The sequence below is a fragment of the Cryptotermes secundus genome, unplaced genomic scaffold (genome assembly GCF_002891405.2).
Source record: "Cryptotermes secundus unplaced genomic scaffold, Csec_1.0 scaffold548, whole genome shotgun sequence".
In the NCBI taxonomy this organism is placed as follows: Eukaryota; Metazoa; Arthropoda; class Insecta; order Blattodea; family Kalotermitidae; genus Cryptotermes; species Cryptotermes secundus.
The window spans coordinates 1,864,349-1,882,970 of NW_019732380.1; the positions used below are offsets into that span (position 1 = coordinate 1,864,349).

General features: G+C 39.2%; 1 protein-coding gene across 4 annotated transcripts in view; it reads right to left on the reverse strand.

Annotated features, from left to right (window-relative positions):
* The window catches only part of LOC111867633, a 231,886-nt gene that overhangs the window by 23,541 nt on the left and 189,723 nt on the right, over positions 1-18,622 (reverse strand). For all 4 annotated transcript variants that reach the window (XM_033752739.1, XM_033752738.1, XM_033752741.1 and 1 more), the window contains 9 exons: positions 18,352-18,372; positions 15,861-16,013; positions 12,879-13,053; positions 12,022-12,183; positions 11,037-11,297; positions 7,798-7,965; positions 7,231-7,539; positions 6,042-6,095; positions 4,082-4,231 (listed from right to left, as the gene is read on the reverse strand). In XM_033752739.1, the coding sequence (XP_033608630.1) occupies positions 4,082-4,231; positions 6,042-6,095; positions 7,231-7,539; positions 7,798-7,965; positions 11,037-11,297; positions 12,022-12,183; positions 12,879-13,053; positions 15,861-16,013; positions 18,352-18,372 (1,453 nt within the window). The remainder of the gene's footprint in view (positions 1-4,081; positions 4,232-6,041; positions 6,096-7,230; positions 7,540-7,797; positions 7,966-11,036; positions 11,298-12,021; positions 12,184-12,878; positions 13,054-15,860; positions 16,014-18,351; positions 18,373-18,622) is intronic.

The following is an 18,622-nucleotide window of genomic DNA, read 5'->3' on the forward strand; positions in this document are numbered from 1 at the left end:
GATAAAACCTAACGTAATACAATATCTTTGCAGCCCACACAACCTCGTGCTGACGCCTCCCCCATTGGGACTATCCACTAAGAGGAACCTGAATATTTTACTTGGACGGTTTTAACTTTAATTTTAACATTAACGACCCGCTTTGTGGGTGATATTTTAAATGCAAATGGGATACCCGCACTCGGGGTACTGGATGTTGTTGTGTTTTACGCTCCGATACGTGTAACATCTTCCACAAAAAACTGTATATTGTGATTGTTGAGCAGTGCAAGTGTTTCCATGTTTTTGTTGTGGTTGCCTCTGATGATGGCTCTTTGTGAGCCGAAACATGTAAGGCAAATGTGAGAAAATGGTGACAAGAATATATATTGTTACACTCGACGGAGGTTCTAATGATAATTGGTGATTGATAGTGTAACGGACCAAAATGAAACAATTCAAAATGGTTCATTTTTCTTTGTTTTTGTTGTTTCTTGCTTGTTTCATCATGTGCTGTCACACTGCTGTTGTTTGCATTCATGATAACTCTGTACTTTGCTGCTGAGCTCAGCACATAAACAATTGAATTGCAAAGTATTAGTATTATTTCCAAATTTATATTAATTCTGTGAGTGACTGTTGCACTGCTAACTCCATGAGACTTAATGCTGCTAAAACACATGTTGTGTCATACTCCAGGAAGACAAATATTCTGACTCATGAATATCAGCTTTGTCAGACTGCCATTATATTCACCTGTAGTATTAAGGACCTAGGAGTTTTCTTTGACTCAAAATTACATTTTCACAATCACAATCATAACCTTCACATTTTCTTCCTTGAATTATTTATATGAGTTATAATTTACATTAGTCAGGTCCAAGTCGGAATATGCCTTATAGTCTGGCATTCTACAATGTATACTGATACCAAAAAGCTTGGGTGCAACCAGCAGAAGTTTGTGTCTGTTTCTATCATGCTTTCCCCTTGTATTCCTTATAATTATACTTTTGCCTTAGATAAGTTAAGTCTACAGACTTTATGTAAAAGGAGACATCACCTTCATGCACTTCTTTTTGTTTAGGTCTATCGCCACCTTCAATCTTGGAAAATGCTAGTCTTTGTGTTTCTGCTTTCAATGTTAGGGACTTCTCAACGTTTAATGTTTGGCCCTCTAATAAACACCGTCCTTCTGCTTGGATCACCTGTGCTGCCAACGTGGTGGGTAAAGATCTTGATATATTCATAATCAGAGTGGTTTCTCTAATCATATTTTATAATCTTCTACCTAAAATGAATTAACATTTAAGGCTCTTATTCATAATCCTAACGTTCTTGCGTTATGTAGTTCTTAGCTATTACATTATTTGTGTATTTCTCTTCATCTTTATTTTTGTTAGTGTGTGTGTGTGTGAAGAACAGGTTTCATGTTCAGTTTGCCAGATTTAACCTCAAAGTTTCTCACCATCACCATGACTGTACATGCTAACTCATAAACAGTATTTCTTCACACATGTTCATGGTCTATCTCCATACCAAATTTCACACATCTAGTTCCAATGGTTCATCACTAAGCTAAAGAAAATTTTCACATTTCTCCCATAAAAAAGTGCCTTAACAAAATTTACATTTCTTTCAAAGCTCTATTACAATACACCACTTCTAGACCTTAATTTAACTGCTGCTCAGACCTCACATATTTGTATGCCCATCTTGTTATTACTACTGATTATGGGAAGGGTGGCCTTCAATGGTGTCATAATCTTGCCACACAGTTCAAGAGCTGAAATGGGGAGGACATTTCAACAGACAGAAACACACACAGAAGAACAGACAAACACACAGACAGAGGCACAGATATACAGACACCGCTCTGTGCGCACGCGCGCATACACAAGCGTCTCTCTCTCTCTCTCTCTGACCTCATACGACTAAAGATTTTCCTTAAGGACATAAGGTCAGCTAAAATGTACTCATTCCTTGTATCAGCCGTTACTGTTAATGTACAGTACTTCAATCACAGCAAAAGATGTCTGTTTTCCTGATCATACCTTTCTAAGATTTATTACCAAAACTGCTGCTGCAGAGGTAGCTGTGCATATGCATATCTGCGGCCAGAACTTGTACTCACTAACGTTTCCCGAACATTAAGAGAGTGATACATATTCAGTATTTAGGGAATCATATAAGAATAAGAGTCAATAAATAGGTCACAAATGGATATAAAACATAAAACATGTGATATCTGAACCTGGGAAGAACATTTATTTCGCGACATATCCTCCACCAACACTGATACACTTGTCCCAGCCACTTTCGCACCTCCGTTTCAACCTCTTCTTCATTAGCAAAATGTTTGCCACCAAGGTGGTTTTTTAGCAGATCAAACAGATGAAAAGTCACTAGGGGCCAAGTCCAGACTGTAAGGTAGTAGTAGTAGTCCTTGTAGTCCTGTAGTCCTTGAATTCTCTCCTTGGTTGCTTGGGCTGTATGTGGTCTGACATTGTCATGATAAAGCAGTACACCTCTTGCCAGTTTGCTAGGATGTCTTCTGCAAATTGCACCACAAGGTTTCAACAGAATTTCAGCAGAATTCACATTTTCACCAATCTTCTCAAAATGGGCTAACAGGAGTCCCTGCTAATCCCAAAATACAAGACACATAACCTTCCTAGCTGATAATGTAACCTTAGACTTTGAGATTTTTGGCTGAAGATGAACTGGGATGTTTCCAGTGCACTGAAGCACACTTTGATTCAGGATGGTAGTGATGCACTCCTAATTCTCCCCCAGTAACAATCCTGTTAAGTATATCTTCTCCTTTGTCTCCATATCGTAAGTGATGCTGCAAGGGCAGATCCACGCGGTTAATTTTTTCTTGATCCTTCAGTCCTCTGGGCTCCCGCCATGTGCACACTCTCTGAAATTTCAAGTGATCATCCATTATGCTGTATGATAAACCATGGGAACACCCTAGTGCAGTTGCTACACTGTCAGCTTGAATCAACTCTTCCATCCGCAGCACAGTTGCTTTTGTCGCAGTCTCAAGACGGTGACCTGGTTGGGCATCATCTGCTACTTACAAACATCCTTGGCAGGATTTCTCAACCTAGTTATGAATGGCTTTATGCAACAAACACCTCCCACCATAAATAGGAAACATTTCTTTATGAATATCTTTTGCATTGAATCCTTTTGGCCATAAACAATGCACAACAGAAACCAGCCTTTGAACAGGCATATGTGCATCTGCTATCTAAATTGGCATGAAGCTGGACTGAGCTGCTACCTAGTGATACATACAGAAAACCTATTACATCCATTACAGATGTTTTACTTCCATTTGTGACTTATTTACTGACTCTCCCTCGTAAATATAAGACCTAAATGATGTGAGGCCAAGAAATACATAGGTATATTCTCACATTCTTTTCTGCTCCATTTAATACATGTTAATTTCTAATGCTTTTAATAGCTCGGATTATACACTGCTGAATGACATGATAGGGTTATAACTAATTGAAAGGGATGTGGAAGGAAGTAATCATGGACTAATTTAAGGCATTATCCCAGAATTGTCTTCTGGGACTGAGAAAAATTGCAAAAACCCTGTTAGGATAATTGGTCTTGGACTCAGACTAGATCCTGGGATTTCCTACACATGAATTCACTCCATCATAATATTATTAGATCTCCAGTGTGGTTTCAGACGTTCACAACATATACAGGCCAAAAGATGAACCTGAATCAACAACTCACTTGTAAGAAAATCACTGAAATATTTCCATATAACACAATAAATTTAAAGAAAACTGTAGCACTAAACTCAATACCACTCTACAATTTCCACCACAAAAAGTCCTATTATTATTACTGCTAGTGGGTTGGGACTAAGTCCCTTATATTGCGGCCATTTATGGCCTATTGTACCAGTCCCAGATGGTAGGTGAGGGTGACTGTGGAGCAATTGGTGGAATGAAGATTTGCAGGGGAAACCGAAGTACTCAAAGAAAACCTGCCCCAGCACCACTTTGTCCACCAGAGATCCCACTTGACCAGACCCGGGATAAGTAACAACTGCAACACAACAAACAGAACTAACCTGAGATTGCTCTAGCATGTCCTGATAGCTGGCTACATCTTTCTTGGCAGCAAGTAGATTGTGTTCCATCTCTCGCAGTTTCATCGTTGACTGTCGAAGTTTCTCGAGGAACTCCTCACTGTCAAGCCCACTCTGCTCCATCTCCACAAGCTAACCCAACACATACACAATCAACACACAAGCCAGACACAACCACAACCACCACCACCACCACATGTCCCACAAACCCACAGAAACTTCTACACAGAGAAAACAATACATCTTCCAGACCCAAGCATTCACATACAAATTAAGTGTTATAGAATGACAAGTTCTTGAACAATGAATATATAGGTATCCGAGGCACAAAAGTTATTTTTTTGTCCTTTCTTACAACTTATTACTGGGGAGAAAAAAAAATTCATGCGATTTTCATTCTTTTTCAGTTTTCAATATTTCCGTTTTCTGTTTCATTCTGCAAATCACACATTTTCGCTCTGATTTTAGTGTGAGAGTTCCCTCAGGTGAAGTGGCAAACTGATGGGTGAATGGTTTTGGATATACTGTAACACAGTCATAAATTGAACTAACCACTACTGTAATCAAGCATCATGATTGTTAATGGCACCTGCATGAAAGAGAATGACTAGTAGCACAGACAGAACTACTGTTTTGGACATGAACATACACGCATCACATCTTTATTTTTGAAATTACGTTATAAAAATGGCATAATTTCTTTGAAATCTTTGCTGATTGCATGATAATTCTGAATGCTTGGACACTGGATATTAGTCAGTATAATTAAATTTGAAGCGTCATCGTTGAACTTGCCCAGTAAAATGACACATAATGGCAGACAGAAGTCTTACAAGTGACACAAAACAAGAACTATGTTCAAGTTATTAGTTATGTCAACAATTATTCATTACTTTAATAAGTTGGAAAGAAAAATATTTTTGCAGAAAATTTTTCAGTTCCTTTCATATACATACATTCTGATTACAGACACAAGTCACAATTCCACAAATTCACATGCACATTTCTATAAACTTCTAAACAACTTAATCCAGGCATCAAGCAGTAATATTTCAAATCATGCAAAGCAAACAAGACTTGATCTATAGACACTAATGTAATATTTCCACAGTAACATTTCAGTCCTGTGAAATCCCTAGTTAAGTTTCTCTTGTGGGGGGGGGCATCGGAATTCAACATTGGACTGTGGAAAATCTTAATTGGAGGAAATTTAAAAGCGATTACTGACTTGGGATCACTGAAATTGAACATTAAATGCAGAAAACATATGCTGAGGAACATACAGTCAAGATGTTTTACCCTAAACATCTTGTGTACAACAGCAGCAAATTCTATCAGAGTTTAAAAGCAACTACATATGCTTCAAGGTATTAAAGACAAGGACAGACATGTACAACATGGGATTCATTTATAATTGAAGTGGGAAAATGCTGAAGGCAATGTTTATTAATGAAGCTTCATTTCATAATGGAATATTGCTCCTACAACACCAAAGAGTTCACATAACTGCCAGAAGTTGACAAAAGCTCACTGAAAATGATTGAAAAACTTAAGGAAAATGGTGTTGATTTAAACTTGGCACTGGATCCTATTCAATGGCACATGCTGCTGACTATTACTTAACAATGGTTTTGTACAGCTTAAACTGGAGAACACTAAACAGGGGTTCCACAGTACACTGCTTTTACTTTTATTCTTGGGACAGGGTAAGGTTGAGAGTCCTGTGGTACTGCAGTTACAACTGGGCCTTTTGTACCAGTCCCTGATGACAAATGAGAGAATGGAGCAGTTGGTGGAACAATAAAAGGAAGGGGAAAACTAAAGTACTCAGAGAGACCTTCCTCCATTTTCATTAAGATACAGTACTACATTTTCAGTTTCATTCTGCTCAAGAATCCACGGCCACTTATCCTTATACCCTTTTCAACATATCAATGCTTACCCTAGCTTTTAGCCTTGAAATATCACCATCAGCTAGTGCAACTTTGAACTGACTCTGAAAATTAAACAACGAGAAATTTACAAAACATTAAAACACATCAAAAACAGACGTACATACAAGCGAACAAGCAGAATAATGCAACATGCTACATACTGTCACAAGCAAATAACAATAAACATGATACAAAGAAAGAATTTGAGCAACATAAATGTGTTACAATTAGGTAAAACAAAGCAGATGTGTCACATAACACCAATATTAATCAAATTTATTAATAGTCATTGCCATATGATTAATGATAGAGGATTTGACTTCTGCAAAATATTCAATGCCAACAGCCATAGGATAGTTGCCTTAAGAGAAAAAAATATAAGAATGAAAAATGTACTGGGATTTTAGTATCTGATCTGGGTTTCTCAAAAGAGCCAATATGAATTAGTTTCCTATTTTAAATATAACTCAAAGGTGCACAAGAGCAATAATATTTCTTAGACTTATTCATTAAGTTTTATAAATGAAGCACTATTCTTGTGGGATCTGAGGTAAGTCTTCTGGGATGTGAAGTTGTGTAGGCTGGTAGAGGTTCACCAACAACTCTCTGAAACAGTGTACCACAGCACACAGTGTCACATTCTAGAAGTCACTCAGTTTCCCCAGTATAGAAGAAAAAGGCTTTCTGTTGGCCATTGTACGTAACAGGTTTGCTTAGAGGGGGGTGGAGTCCAACTGGGTCCACTTGGCACGGTGGCCACTGATTGGCCTATTATAGCCTACCCCGGGTCAGTATGATGATGGATAATTTGGTGGAATGAAGATTGGCAGGGGAAACCAAAGTACTCAGAGAAAACCCATCCCACCGCGGTAGGAAGCCAGTGACTAACCGCTTGAGCTATGGCGTGGCCAACGTAACAGGTTAATAACAGGTTTCAAATTTATTGTTGAGAAGAGTCTCAGGACAGTACACAATGTGGAAGTGGTTATATTTAACTAAACATTTGAAATTATATCTTTAGGAAACATGCCACAGTACACTCACTGTCAAGTTCTTACAGTGTCACAGGCACGAGCTTACATTCACACCAGATCAACCAAAAATGACTAACATAGAATTCCAGAGCAAAGAGATAAATTAACATATGCATTAAAAGAGTATTTCATACATAAAAAAGCATTCTGCACTAAAAATTACCTCTTGTAGAAGCCGTCTCAGTGCATCGACATCATTCGATATAGTGGGAGACTTAGAAGCGTCATGGTCGAACATGCTGTCATTTGCACCTGGAGGGCTAGCTGGCCCTTCAGATGATGATGATGTGGTAGGGGAAGTGCCAGTAAGAGGTAGAGTTAAGCTGCTATCCTCTGAGCGGGTCCCATCTGGGGAAATTATGCCAGTGTCACTTCCATGATGAAGGCTACGGGATGAGTTTCGTGGAGGGGGCTGCTGCTGCTGCTGCTGTTGCTCCATCTGCCGACGAGGCTCCTCTCGTTCTCGGTCGGCCTATACAGAAAGGCTGAATTACAAGACAGGCTAAAACTCAGTGCAGATTTTTCTGCACAGGCATGATAGTTCTGTTATAAATTTATATATTATTAAGATTCAGGTCATAACAAATGGCTGAAAAGTTAGAACAAGCCAAAAAGGTTTAATTCTTATAACTGAAGTTCATGGTTATGAGAAAGTGAGATTCTTTATGAATTTTGTAACAATTTAGTTTCATCATCAACAGATAAAGCTCTTTAAATAAACACAACCTACCTGCAGAGACTGTTTGATCAACTGAGCCACTTCACTGTTCTGAGGATCCTTCTCTCTGCCAATGAGGAACTTGACGAGACCACATGTATTCCTTAGCACTGAAGCTGCATATGCCTGTGTTACTCCCACTAAAGACTTCCCATCAACTTCGATTATCTGATCATTCACCTGAAGGCACAATACACATATAAAATATTATTTAAAAAGTACAGAATTGTTAACATGAATATAATTTCATATAAAATGTTAAATTAATGTATTTTCAGGTTATGAATAGTGCACATAAAGTAAAATGTATTTTTTTTATTGCTAGTGGGGTGGGACTAAGTCCCTTGCACTGTGGCTTCTGGCCTATTGTACCAGCCCAAGATGATAAGTGAGGGTGATTCTGGAGCAATTGGTGGAATGAAGATTGACAGGGGAAACTGAAGTACTCAGAGAAAACCTGTCCCAGCCCCACTTTGTCCACCACAAATCCCACTTGACCAGACAAGAGATTGAACCCGGGATGCCGTGGTGGGAAGCCAGCGACTAACTGCTTAAGCTATGGTGCTGTGTAAAAATGTAAGTAAGTAAGTAAGTAAGTAAGTAAATTAAAGCTATCCCTGTAGCAGGCCGTGAAGGCCCATAGGGTTGTAAGATGTTGAGGGTTCCACATTATCTAGACAAGCAGCTCAAAGATGGCGGTAAGGTTGTCAGCCTTACATGCCGGCCGCGCTTTACTCCCCACGAAAATTATTTAATTAATTCCTGGTCCTCATTTCTGTTAGAGGCTGAGTCGACCCAGGGCCATAGTGAGGCTGGAAGGATTAGGTCAATTGAAAAAAATCCAATGGCCTCAGCGGGACTTGAACCCATGACGTCCTGGCTTGTAGCATAGCCCCTCAACCAACTAAGTAAAATGTACAATAAAAAAATTTTATTACAAGTTACTAGTGTAATGCCTATTGAGAATTCAATTGGAAGTCTATAATTCATTATATAAACTTTCGTTCTGTCACATGTACTTATGACCATAGACAGGGCTTGGATTGGTGAATAGATTTATTGACCACTTACAGGTCATAACTAAAAATAACTATAACACTACTGGTGATTTCCACACTACAAATCACTCCACACTAATCTTCTCTGTTTACTTTTACTTGGTAACAGGCCTCAACAATGGCTATTCCTCTGCAATGTTTTCAGTAACGTTTCTGCCGCAGTCTTAGCAAATCCTGTATGTTAACAAATGATGTGTCAAGGCCAATATTTAATACTATGTCTCACAAATAACATGGGGCACAAGGTACTGAGGCATTATGCTATAAGCTGGAAGGTCACAGGTTCAATTCCTGATGAGGTCACTGGATTTTTCAATCCACCTAACCCTTCCAGTCGCATTATGGCCTTGGGGTCAACTCAGCCTCTAACAGGAATGATTACCAGGAATCTAACTGGGGGTAAAGGGTAGCCAGCAAGTAAGGCTGACAACCTCACCGCCATTTGTGAGCCACTTCTCTAGAAAATGTGGAAGCCTCGACTTCTTGATAATCCTATAGGCCTCCACTCCATTACAGGGATAGCTTTACCTTTACCTGACAAATAACATGCACAAACATTTGATTATAAACAGTCACCTTTATACAGTATACCACACTTCACATATCCACATCAAAATATTATCAATATTTAGAACACAGATCTATTGCATAATGTTCATGAAGCACATTAACACTTGACAATTTCTTGTTATAGTAAGAAGAAAGTGCATAATTTCAGAGCTTTCATGTCACCATTATGTCACTTACACAGAAGGATTTGAGAATATGATCTCGGTGAGTGGAGGTGATAATACCTTTCTCCCACCAATCTTCTCAAATTCTGCCAACCTACCTATTTGTGAATTCTCACCCCAAAAAGTGCACCCATTTCATTAAAAAAAATACCATAAACATTTGAGCAACAAGCTGTTGTGATGTAGTATCGACATACCTAACTTCAGCCTGGATTTTGTGTGAAGTTCTATTGCTGCAGTGAGAAACCTTTAAATAATTTATAACAAAGACTTAGCATACCATTAAATGCTCTATTTCTTGTACAGCATCAACTACAACTTCCCACTCAGTGCCAAAACTGTAGAAATGCATATAAAAAGACATTATTGAACCCTCTGGCATCATATTCTTCATCATCAATTCCATTTTATAAGGGTCAGTGAACAAAATGTCTCTAAATCTCATCTTCCCTTTCCAATTTATTGTTAGCGTCTTCCAGTATCCTGTTCTGAATTATCATTTAAATTTTAATTCTAATGCCCTTCTCAGTATCCTTGTTTTATTCATTCTTCATACACTGTCTAACTACAGTAGTTGTTTCTCTTCTAACTCTATTAAGACATTTCAAATTCCTACCCCTTCTCTAAAAATTACATGCATAATTCATGTCTTCTTGTTTTCCCTTCAACACTCTTAAAAATTTCATTTCTGATTCTTTGACTGTGCTTTTGATTCTCTTTGTAAGGGACCATGTTCTGACAATATACCTTAGTTGAAAGTTATCTCTGTGCTTCATTAGTTAAGTACTATGCCATGAGCCAGTCATGATAGCTGAGCAGTCTAAGGCATGCACTGTCTTCGCTTGCTCGGAAAGCCAGGATTGTGGGTTCGAATCCCACTCAGGTCATAGATGTTTAGTGTTTGTGTATGTGCGTTTTTCTGTGTTTGTGTACAGGTAGAGGCCTCGCGACGAGCTGATCACCCGCCCAAGGAGTCCTACCAAATGTCTAAGATCTAGTAAACCGAAGTGAAATGGAGAGATTCATGGAGGTAGGCCAAGGCCAAAATTGGGGCTGTAGCACAAAAAAAAAACTATATGATGAAGACATATGCATGTGGGGGTATAGCTCCACCTTTCTTGATCTCGGTATGAGATGGAGGTGAGTGGTCAGCTTCATGCACCTGCCACTTTATCCCCAGGGATAGAGTCCCCAGTACCAATTGGACAGGAGGCTGGGAGGGCCTCAGATTCCGTCTGGATGTTGTGGAGAAGAGAAAAATCTTGCGCTGCCATGAATCGAACCTGGGCTGTCCAGTCAGCTGCCCATTGCTGTATTGCCTGAGGTATGCCAACTCCTATTGTACCTGAGTACTGACTGAAAATATACCTTAGAGAATGCTTAGTACTGATTTAAAATATACTTTACAAATTGTTCTGCTTTCAAAATGACAAAAAACTTCTGAGACAGCATTACTAACTTGTATTCTGCCATCTCTCGCAGCTGCTCCATGTTCGGTGATAGTCTTCACAAAGATCCCCAGCTTCTCCAAGCCTGCATCAGCACCAACGCCCATTCCAATGATGCTCAGTCCAAGGCCTTCTGGACCCTTGGTCAGTTCTACTGGGAATACCTGCATCTTCTCCACCCGTTTCTCAAGCTCATACTCTGCTGATGCAGCCACTGGATCAACATCTTCATTGCGACGATCATAATCATTCACAGAGAATGTGCTGTACACCTGTACAATAAATTATATTTATAGTTGAACAACGCAACTTCATTTAACTAGCTACAGAATGACTAACCTAAACCAGAGGAAAATAATTACCTAGCATTGAATTTGAAGCTCTCATGGTATTGAATATTAAAGAGTACATACAGTCTTCTGCATTGTAACGCCATATAGTTTGAAGAGAGCCAAATGTTTCAGAGGAACACATCACTTCCATCTTCAGGGTAAGACAAGCAATAAACAAGCAGAAGCAGGCACGAAGCTGAGTGAAAGAGGCATGGAAAATCCAGCATGCAACAGGCCCTCATCAGAACCAAACTGAAGTATAATTTCCTTTGCTTCCATTGGCTTTCTCTGGGTTCCCTTACAGACAATAGTCACTCTTCCATAGCACCCTCTCAGTCCCTCTCAAGTCTGGACTGGCCTATATCTGGCCAGATTTTTCCAAGTGCATTTTTCTCAACTTTATGCTGGACGGTGCTGGCTTTTTGCTTGGTTTACTCTTCAACTGTGAAGATGACAGCAACACGCTCCTCCAAAACGTCAGTTGACTTTCACTGGGCTACATGGCATTATATCCTTCATAACCACTGCTGTATGAACCTCAAATCCTGTGTTTACCTGTTCAACCTAAACTTCCAACAACAACTTCACAAATCAGTTATATGCTGAAGGAAGCACAAATTTGCTACATGCTATATATTACATAATAAATGCATGTCTCACTCACTTTGATTGGTCCAGTGCTAAATGTCACCTTTGTATTCTTCTTCACTGGGATGGGGTAATCAACATCATCTTCTTCTTCGTCTTCTTCGGATTCTGGCAGACCAGGAACCTCCATCCAGAAGTGACCATCTTCAAAATAATGGACACCATTTTCCACAATTACCTAGAGCAAAAGCAAACACTTAGATTATCGAGCTAAAAGTCAATATACTGACAGAACACATGAAAGCATCAGAACGAAGCTGCGAATATGGCAATATATCTTATGAGCATCAGAATCAAAGCCAATGAATGCTATTTTAAGACAAGTAAACAAAACATATCTATACCGCAGGTACTTAAGGCGGAGTACTTAACAGAGTGAAGACTCATACAGATGCTAATAGAAGACTAGAGGAATGTTATTCACACTCTGAATTTTTATGTGGCAGGATAACGACGAATACCTCATAATGTGATAATTGATGATTAAATTCTTGAATACTGATGTATTTTTTAAAATGTAACATTTTGTAATTATTAATTTAAAAGTTTGGCAGTAAGAACTCACAAAGGGCAGAACTAGATGAAATATCCATGCCAATCAAGTGTAACATTTTAATGTTTCTTCCCCTAGCTTACCCAATGAAATGAAAGAGAAAGTGGAGTGGATAATATGTTATTTCCAGGCAGATACTAATGTACAGACAAAAACATGCTTAGGTACATGTGCACACACAAATTAAACCTATCTAATTATCAAAAATACATAACTTACTACAGAAACAGGATGGAGTCTAAAGTATCATTAGAAATGCCAACCCATGTGACGTAGGAAATCTCTCATGGCACCAGTTAAGTGATATGACCCAGACTTACCACTTTACCAGGCTGGGGTACATAATCTTCACCCTTTGGTTCCTGCTCACCAATGCCATCTTGATCATTCAGACTGCTCACTGAACCTAGCAGGCCTGATTCTGAGCCAGAATGAGACCCGATGTGGCTCGACGTCATCGAGTCCTCCATAGTCACACTCATTTCACTCCTAGACCTGTAAATGAAACCATCCCTATTAGACGAATAATATGCAATCATAAGATTAGAATGTAAATACTGTGACATGTAGACCCATTGCCAAGTAACAGCTGTGTGAACAGGTGACAGCTGACACAGACTTGAGTGTGACTAGAGATGGGGGTTGCTTTGAACCATTGGAACACTTTCCATAGGTTGAACAAGTGCTCTTGGAATGTGCATCTGATCACGATCACATTGTCCAGGTACATGAGAAATGACCCGTATGTGAGGCCTCGTAAGATGAATGAATGAATGAATGAATGAATGTATGGGTGCTTGGATTCTCAGCCCTTCCACTGCGATCTACAGTGGTCTACTGTGCTTCTCCTTTTGATTATCCGCTCAGCAATCCCACGCTTCAAATGAAGCGCAGGATTTTGTACGTGGGGGCATCAAAATAGTCACTTGGTTCCATAAAGTATTGACCCAAGTGACATAGTCTTAAATAAGCTAAGGCCTCACATTCGCACAGGATATGTGTGGCTGTTTCGTTTTCTTCTTGACACCTCTCACAAGTGGGACTATCACTTAGTCCCAGTTTGAACAGGTGTCCTTTGAGGTGACAGTGTCCTGTAAGTAGTCCTACCACCCACTGTAGCTGGTTCCTGTTTAACTTCAACAGTTCCTTTGTTCTTTTAGTAGAAGGTCCTCGTATGAGTCCCTTTGCTTGCCTGAGTCCAGTCAAGGATCCCCAGTATTTCTTGTGATTCATGTTTGTCCAGTCCCTGATTGCCTTTCTGGCAATTCCAATAGAGATGCCACAGGCTGGTTCAGGTCCTATGAATGGATGTTCAGCTCCAATCTGAGCTAATTGGTCTGCTGCTTCATTTCCAGCTATACCCTCATGCCCCGGCACCCATATCAGTTTTACCCTGTTATGTTTGGCCAGTTGCATGAGCGTTTGGTGGCAATCCCAGACTAATTTTGAATTGATCTGGTGTTTGTCAAGCGCTTTAAGTGCAGCTTGGCTGTCAGATAGAATGTAGATGTTCCTATTTCTGTAGTTCCTATCTAAATTCTCCATAATACATGCCATAATGGCATGTACTTCTGCCTGGAATACTGTCGTGTACTGCCCAAGTCTGAAACCAAGTTTCTGCCTCGTGCCACAGCAGTACACACCAGCTCCAGTGCCCTTATTTATCTTGGAACCATCTGTATACCAGATCAGTCCCCCTTTTCTATTGGGCCAAAACCTGTCTTCCCATTCACTCCTGTCAGGAAATCTGACTGTGAAGGGTTTTTCATATACATGTCTCACTATCATTTTGTCAGACCCCATTTGTAATATGGGTTCTTTTTTCATGTCCTGACTTATGTATGCACGGCTGAAGCCATTCGATCTAGGTTTTCACTGTTCACTGCACTGGAGATGGTAGATTCCTGCCCTGGCCTCTGCCTCCAACTGTAGATGCAATGGGGGGAGTCCAAGGAGTATCTCCAGTGCAGCTGTTGGAGATGCCTGAATTGCCCCTGTGATACCTAAGCAAGCCAACCTTTGCAATTTGCTTAGTTCTGCTGCCTCGTAAGATGGTTTCCATTCACTGCTCAAACGTCACTGGAGCAGTGCAGAGGCCGAAGGGCATAAGCATGAACTTGCCATAGTCCTTGACCACTTGAGAATGCAGTCTTCTCCTTGTCATCAGGATGCAGATTCACTTGCCAATTACCATTCTTCAGGTCCACAGTAGAGAACCATTTCGTTCCAGCCAGAGTGTCCATAGTGTTGTCAATCCAGGGTAGCAGGAAACAGTCTTCCTTTGTAACATCGTTCAGTTTCCTGTAGTCCTCGCAGAAGCACGGGTTGGCATTCTTCTTCCGTACAAGAATGATGGGAGATGACCAGTGACTGCCTCACTCTTCGATACCTCTACATCAATTCATGTCCTCGAGCATCTCGTCCATATCTGCCAGTTTTGCTATGAGGAGCCTCCTCGAGGGCTGGCAACTCAGTCAAGCCTCTCCTGTATCTATACAGTGGTTACACTGTCGGTCTGACCATAGTCATTGCTCTTCAAAGCAAAAATGTCTCTCCATATTCGGTGAGGAGCAATTCCAACTCCGAAGATTCAGCGTTGCTCAGGTTTGGCCTGCCGCTGCAATCACATCCTGTAATTTTGGAGTAGTGGCTCAGACCTGTGGTTGTTCAACACTGGGTGGGGTCCCCAGTGTCACTGGCTCACAGTGTGCCATAAGGGATCCTATTGCGAGCTTCTGTTCCATCTCCATAGTACGGTGACATGACGATTCAATGTTGTCTTCAGTCCAGTAATTCAATCCAGTTCCAGTCTACATTCACTCTACATGTGACAACTAGTGTCAGAAATGGGATAGGTTGTATTGATTGGATTGAAACCCAAGTCACGAATAATCATGATGGATTGATTCTGAACATCTGGTAGCCATCATGGAAAAGTTTGAGGCCAAGATGGACGACTAGCTAGTAAAAATGAAGACCTGGTATAAAGAGATGATGGCCTGCCAAGAACCAAAGAAGGCCTTTCTTAACGCCAACATCTAACATTTCCAGAAAAATGTTATGGTTGTTATCGCAGTGTACCTCTCCACCTCATTTACATAATTTAAGTTCAAAAGTAAATATTCTAATGCAGGTACAGAGATTATATAAGAATGATTATAAAACACCCAGTAGAGTGAAAACATTTTGATTTATAAAAATTATTCCTGCACAAAGTACTCAAGTCTAAAGTGGTAGATCCTTCTGCAAAGATAATCCCATTTCCTGTCTATCCACAGTGATATGCAACATTCTATACATACCTGTAGTCAAGGGTAGACTCTTGTATTAAGGAGTCACTTGTCACTGAAAGTACATCAGTCAGCCATTCTGGGTCTTCTTGATCTCTCTCATCTGTTGGGGACAGCAGTCTTGTTACTTCTTGTGCTTCTTCATCTGACAAAAGACCCTCTTGACTGCAGAAACAAAAGCACGCTTAATATGCTGTTACATGAAACCTCTAGTGACTGAACCATCACCTGTGAATAGGAATGGCTTTGAAACTTACAACAAAGCACAGAAGTAATGATTCAAATTATATAACTGCATGCCACATGAGAAATAAGTGTATTAATTGGCGTTAGATTTATACCTCTTTGTTATAATAGATATTTCAATCTAGAGTGAATTTTTTTATGTATATCACATCTAGAGCTTGCTAGTGCTGTGAATCATTTAGAGGTAAGGCATTAGTGTTAAGCTGGTTATATACGATCATATCCAATGATATATATATATATATATAATACTAATTGATAAATCTGGAATAGTTAATTTTGTAACAGGTTTACCACATCCTTCCAAAACAGCTCTAAGCGCTATGCCATGAAGGTGTATGGGGGAGTGGAGGTATAGCTCCACCATTCTTGACCTTGGCACTAGATGGAATAAGTGACCAGATTCATTCCCCTGATACTTTACCCCAGGGAAAGTGCCCTCAGTACCCATCAGATGGGAGGATGAGTAGGCCCCACAGCTACTATGGAGAAGAGAAAGAAACTGCACGCACTGGGAATCGAACCCCAGCCATGCAGTCTGTAGTCTGTTGATATACCAAATGAGCTATTCCAGCTCCTGACATTAATGTATTACAATAATAAATCTGGACAACTTAGTAAACAAAGACAGGCCTTCAATCTATAACGAAGACGCTTAGAATATATGCCAAGTCACTTTTAATTTGAGGTGCATACAGATATTTTGCATAAATTTTCAAACTGTTCCACATTAAAAGGATGCAAAGTATGAGATCCAAGGTTCTCAGAGTGGCGAATACTAAGAATATGTCTTCTGCCATGTAACGTCATGTAATTTGGTAGATAAATACAAATATTTCTACCCTGAAGATAAAGACAGCAGGTTTCTCCAAAACAGGTATGTATGAGAATGGCTTCTCAGTTCAAAACACAATCAAGATGAGGGAGACACAGAAATATATTGCTGAAAAGTTGATTCATGTGAGCACTGTCAACCCTTATGATTCTAACACATTGGGCAGTCCATGTGCTACTGAACAAACTAAAAGTTTTCTGAAAATTCTCAAAGTTCTAAACAGAAAAATAGATGTTTGGTCAAGCTCTTCTTGATTAAATTTCATAAATTTCAGACCTGAGTATGCCTACTCAAGAACACTAGTATCTATCTACCAAACTACATGGCATCATATACAAGAAGACCTTACTCTTCAATGCGAAATGAATATTTGTCTTCATCCAACACCTCAGACCTTGACATGTGTCAACAATAAATAACATTAATACTAAATTTTCCCACTATAATTCTGTGCTACTTCTAAGAAATAATCATTTCCTATCACATAACAATAAACTAATAGAAGTCCTAATTACTCATGCTTTTGTCAAACTGAGCTGTACACATAAATTCAGGGCAATTACAACTAAACGAAAATATACTCAACCTCTCCATTTACTTTGGTAAGAAACAGTAAGCCACAAAATTATTTCTGAATAAATTTACAAAAATCCACTTATACATTTTCTTAATTTTGAAAGTTCATTCCAAAATTTTATAAATCATTCGACAGACTATGATTCTTCATGTTCTACAGCCTTCAAAAATTGAAAAGATGGATATCATAGATCAGTTTCTAAGTGGTATTTTTGCAGAAATATTTTGACATCTCCCATGATGTAGAACTAAAGATGGACATAGTAACTCCCTGAACTCAGTGTTTCTGTATGCTAAAGGTGACAAAGATTTACATTTACAACCATCATTACCATGCACTTTATTGCATACATGTACCACCAACATCAGCAATAACATAAGTTCTTACAAAAGTTGTAAGAGTTCAGTGAACTTTCCTGCAACACATTTACTACTATTCAATATCCATACCCTGATAAAAATTAATAGTTTGCTTTGATAGATATAAACATAACCTATAAGTTCAGATGAGTGTCTATGCATTATAGTCTTCAGTCTGTTACTGTGATTTAAATATTGTATTTTTTAATTATACTGTGTGAAGTATGAGCCGATTTGGTCCCTTTACTTTTTCTCAGATGCACAGTAGATACTATTTAAAGTTTGACAATTGAGGAGCCAAATCTCTTACTTTGCGATGGAATACAAAGGGAACCCAATCTCTTTCATTTGTCAATATGAATTAAGTTAATGAAATGTTAGATTATAGCACAGGATTATTATTATATATGTGAGTAAGAATTCTTTGACAGAAGAGCCAATTCTCCATATGAATACCAACACCGAATGGGTCTCAACAAAACTCACCGTATTTTCTTTTCCAGAATGCTGCAGGTACAGGAGAACATCAAGAAGAGCAGAAAATACAACAGAAATTAGTTAACTGGCAAGCAATGCAGATTTCTTACATTACTGTATTAAAGTCTCTCATGGCATTACACAACTACATATCACAAGTTAGAAATATGTTACTAATTTTCATTCATGCATATAAGAACTGGTGCTAAAATTAAAGAGCACTGACATACCTACTTAACAATCAGAATAATCTACATTCATATTGCTGCTGTTATTAAAG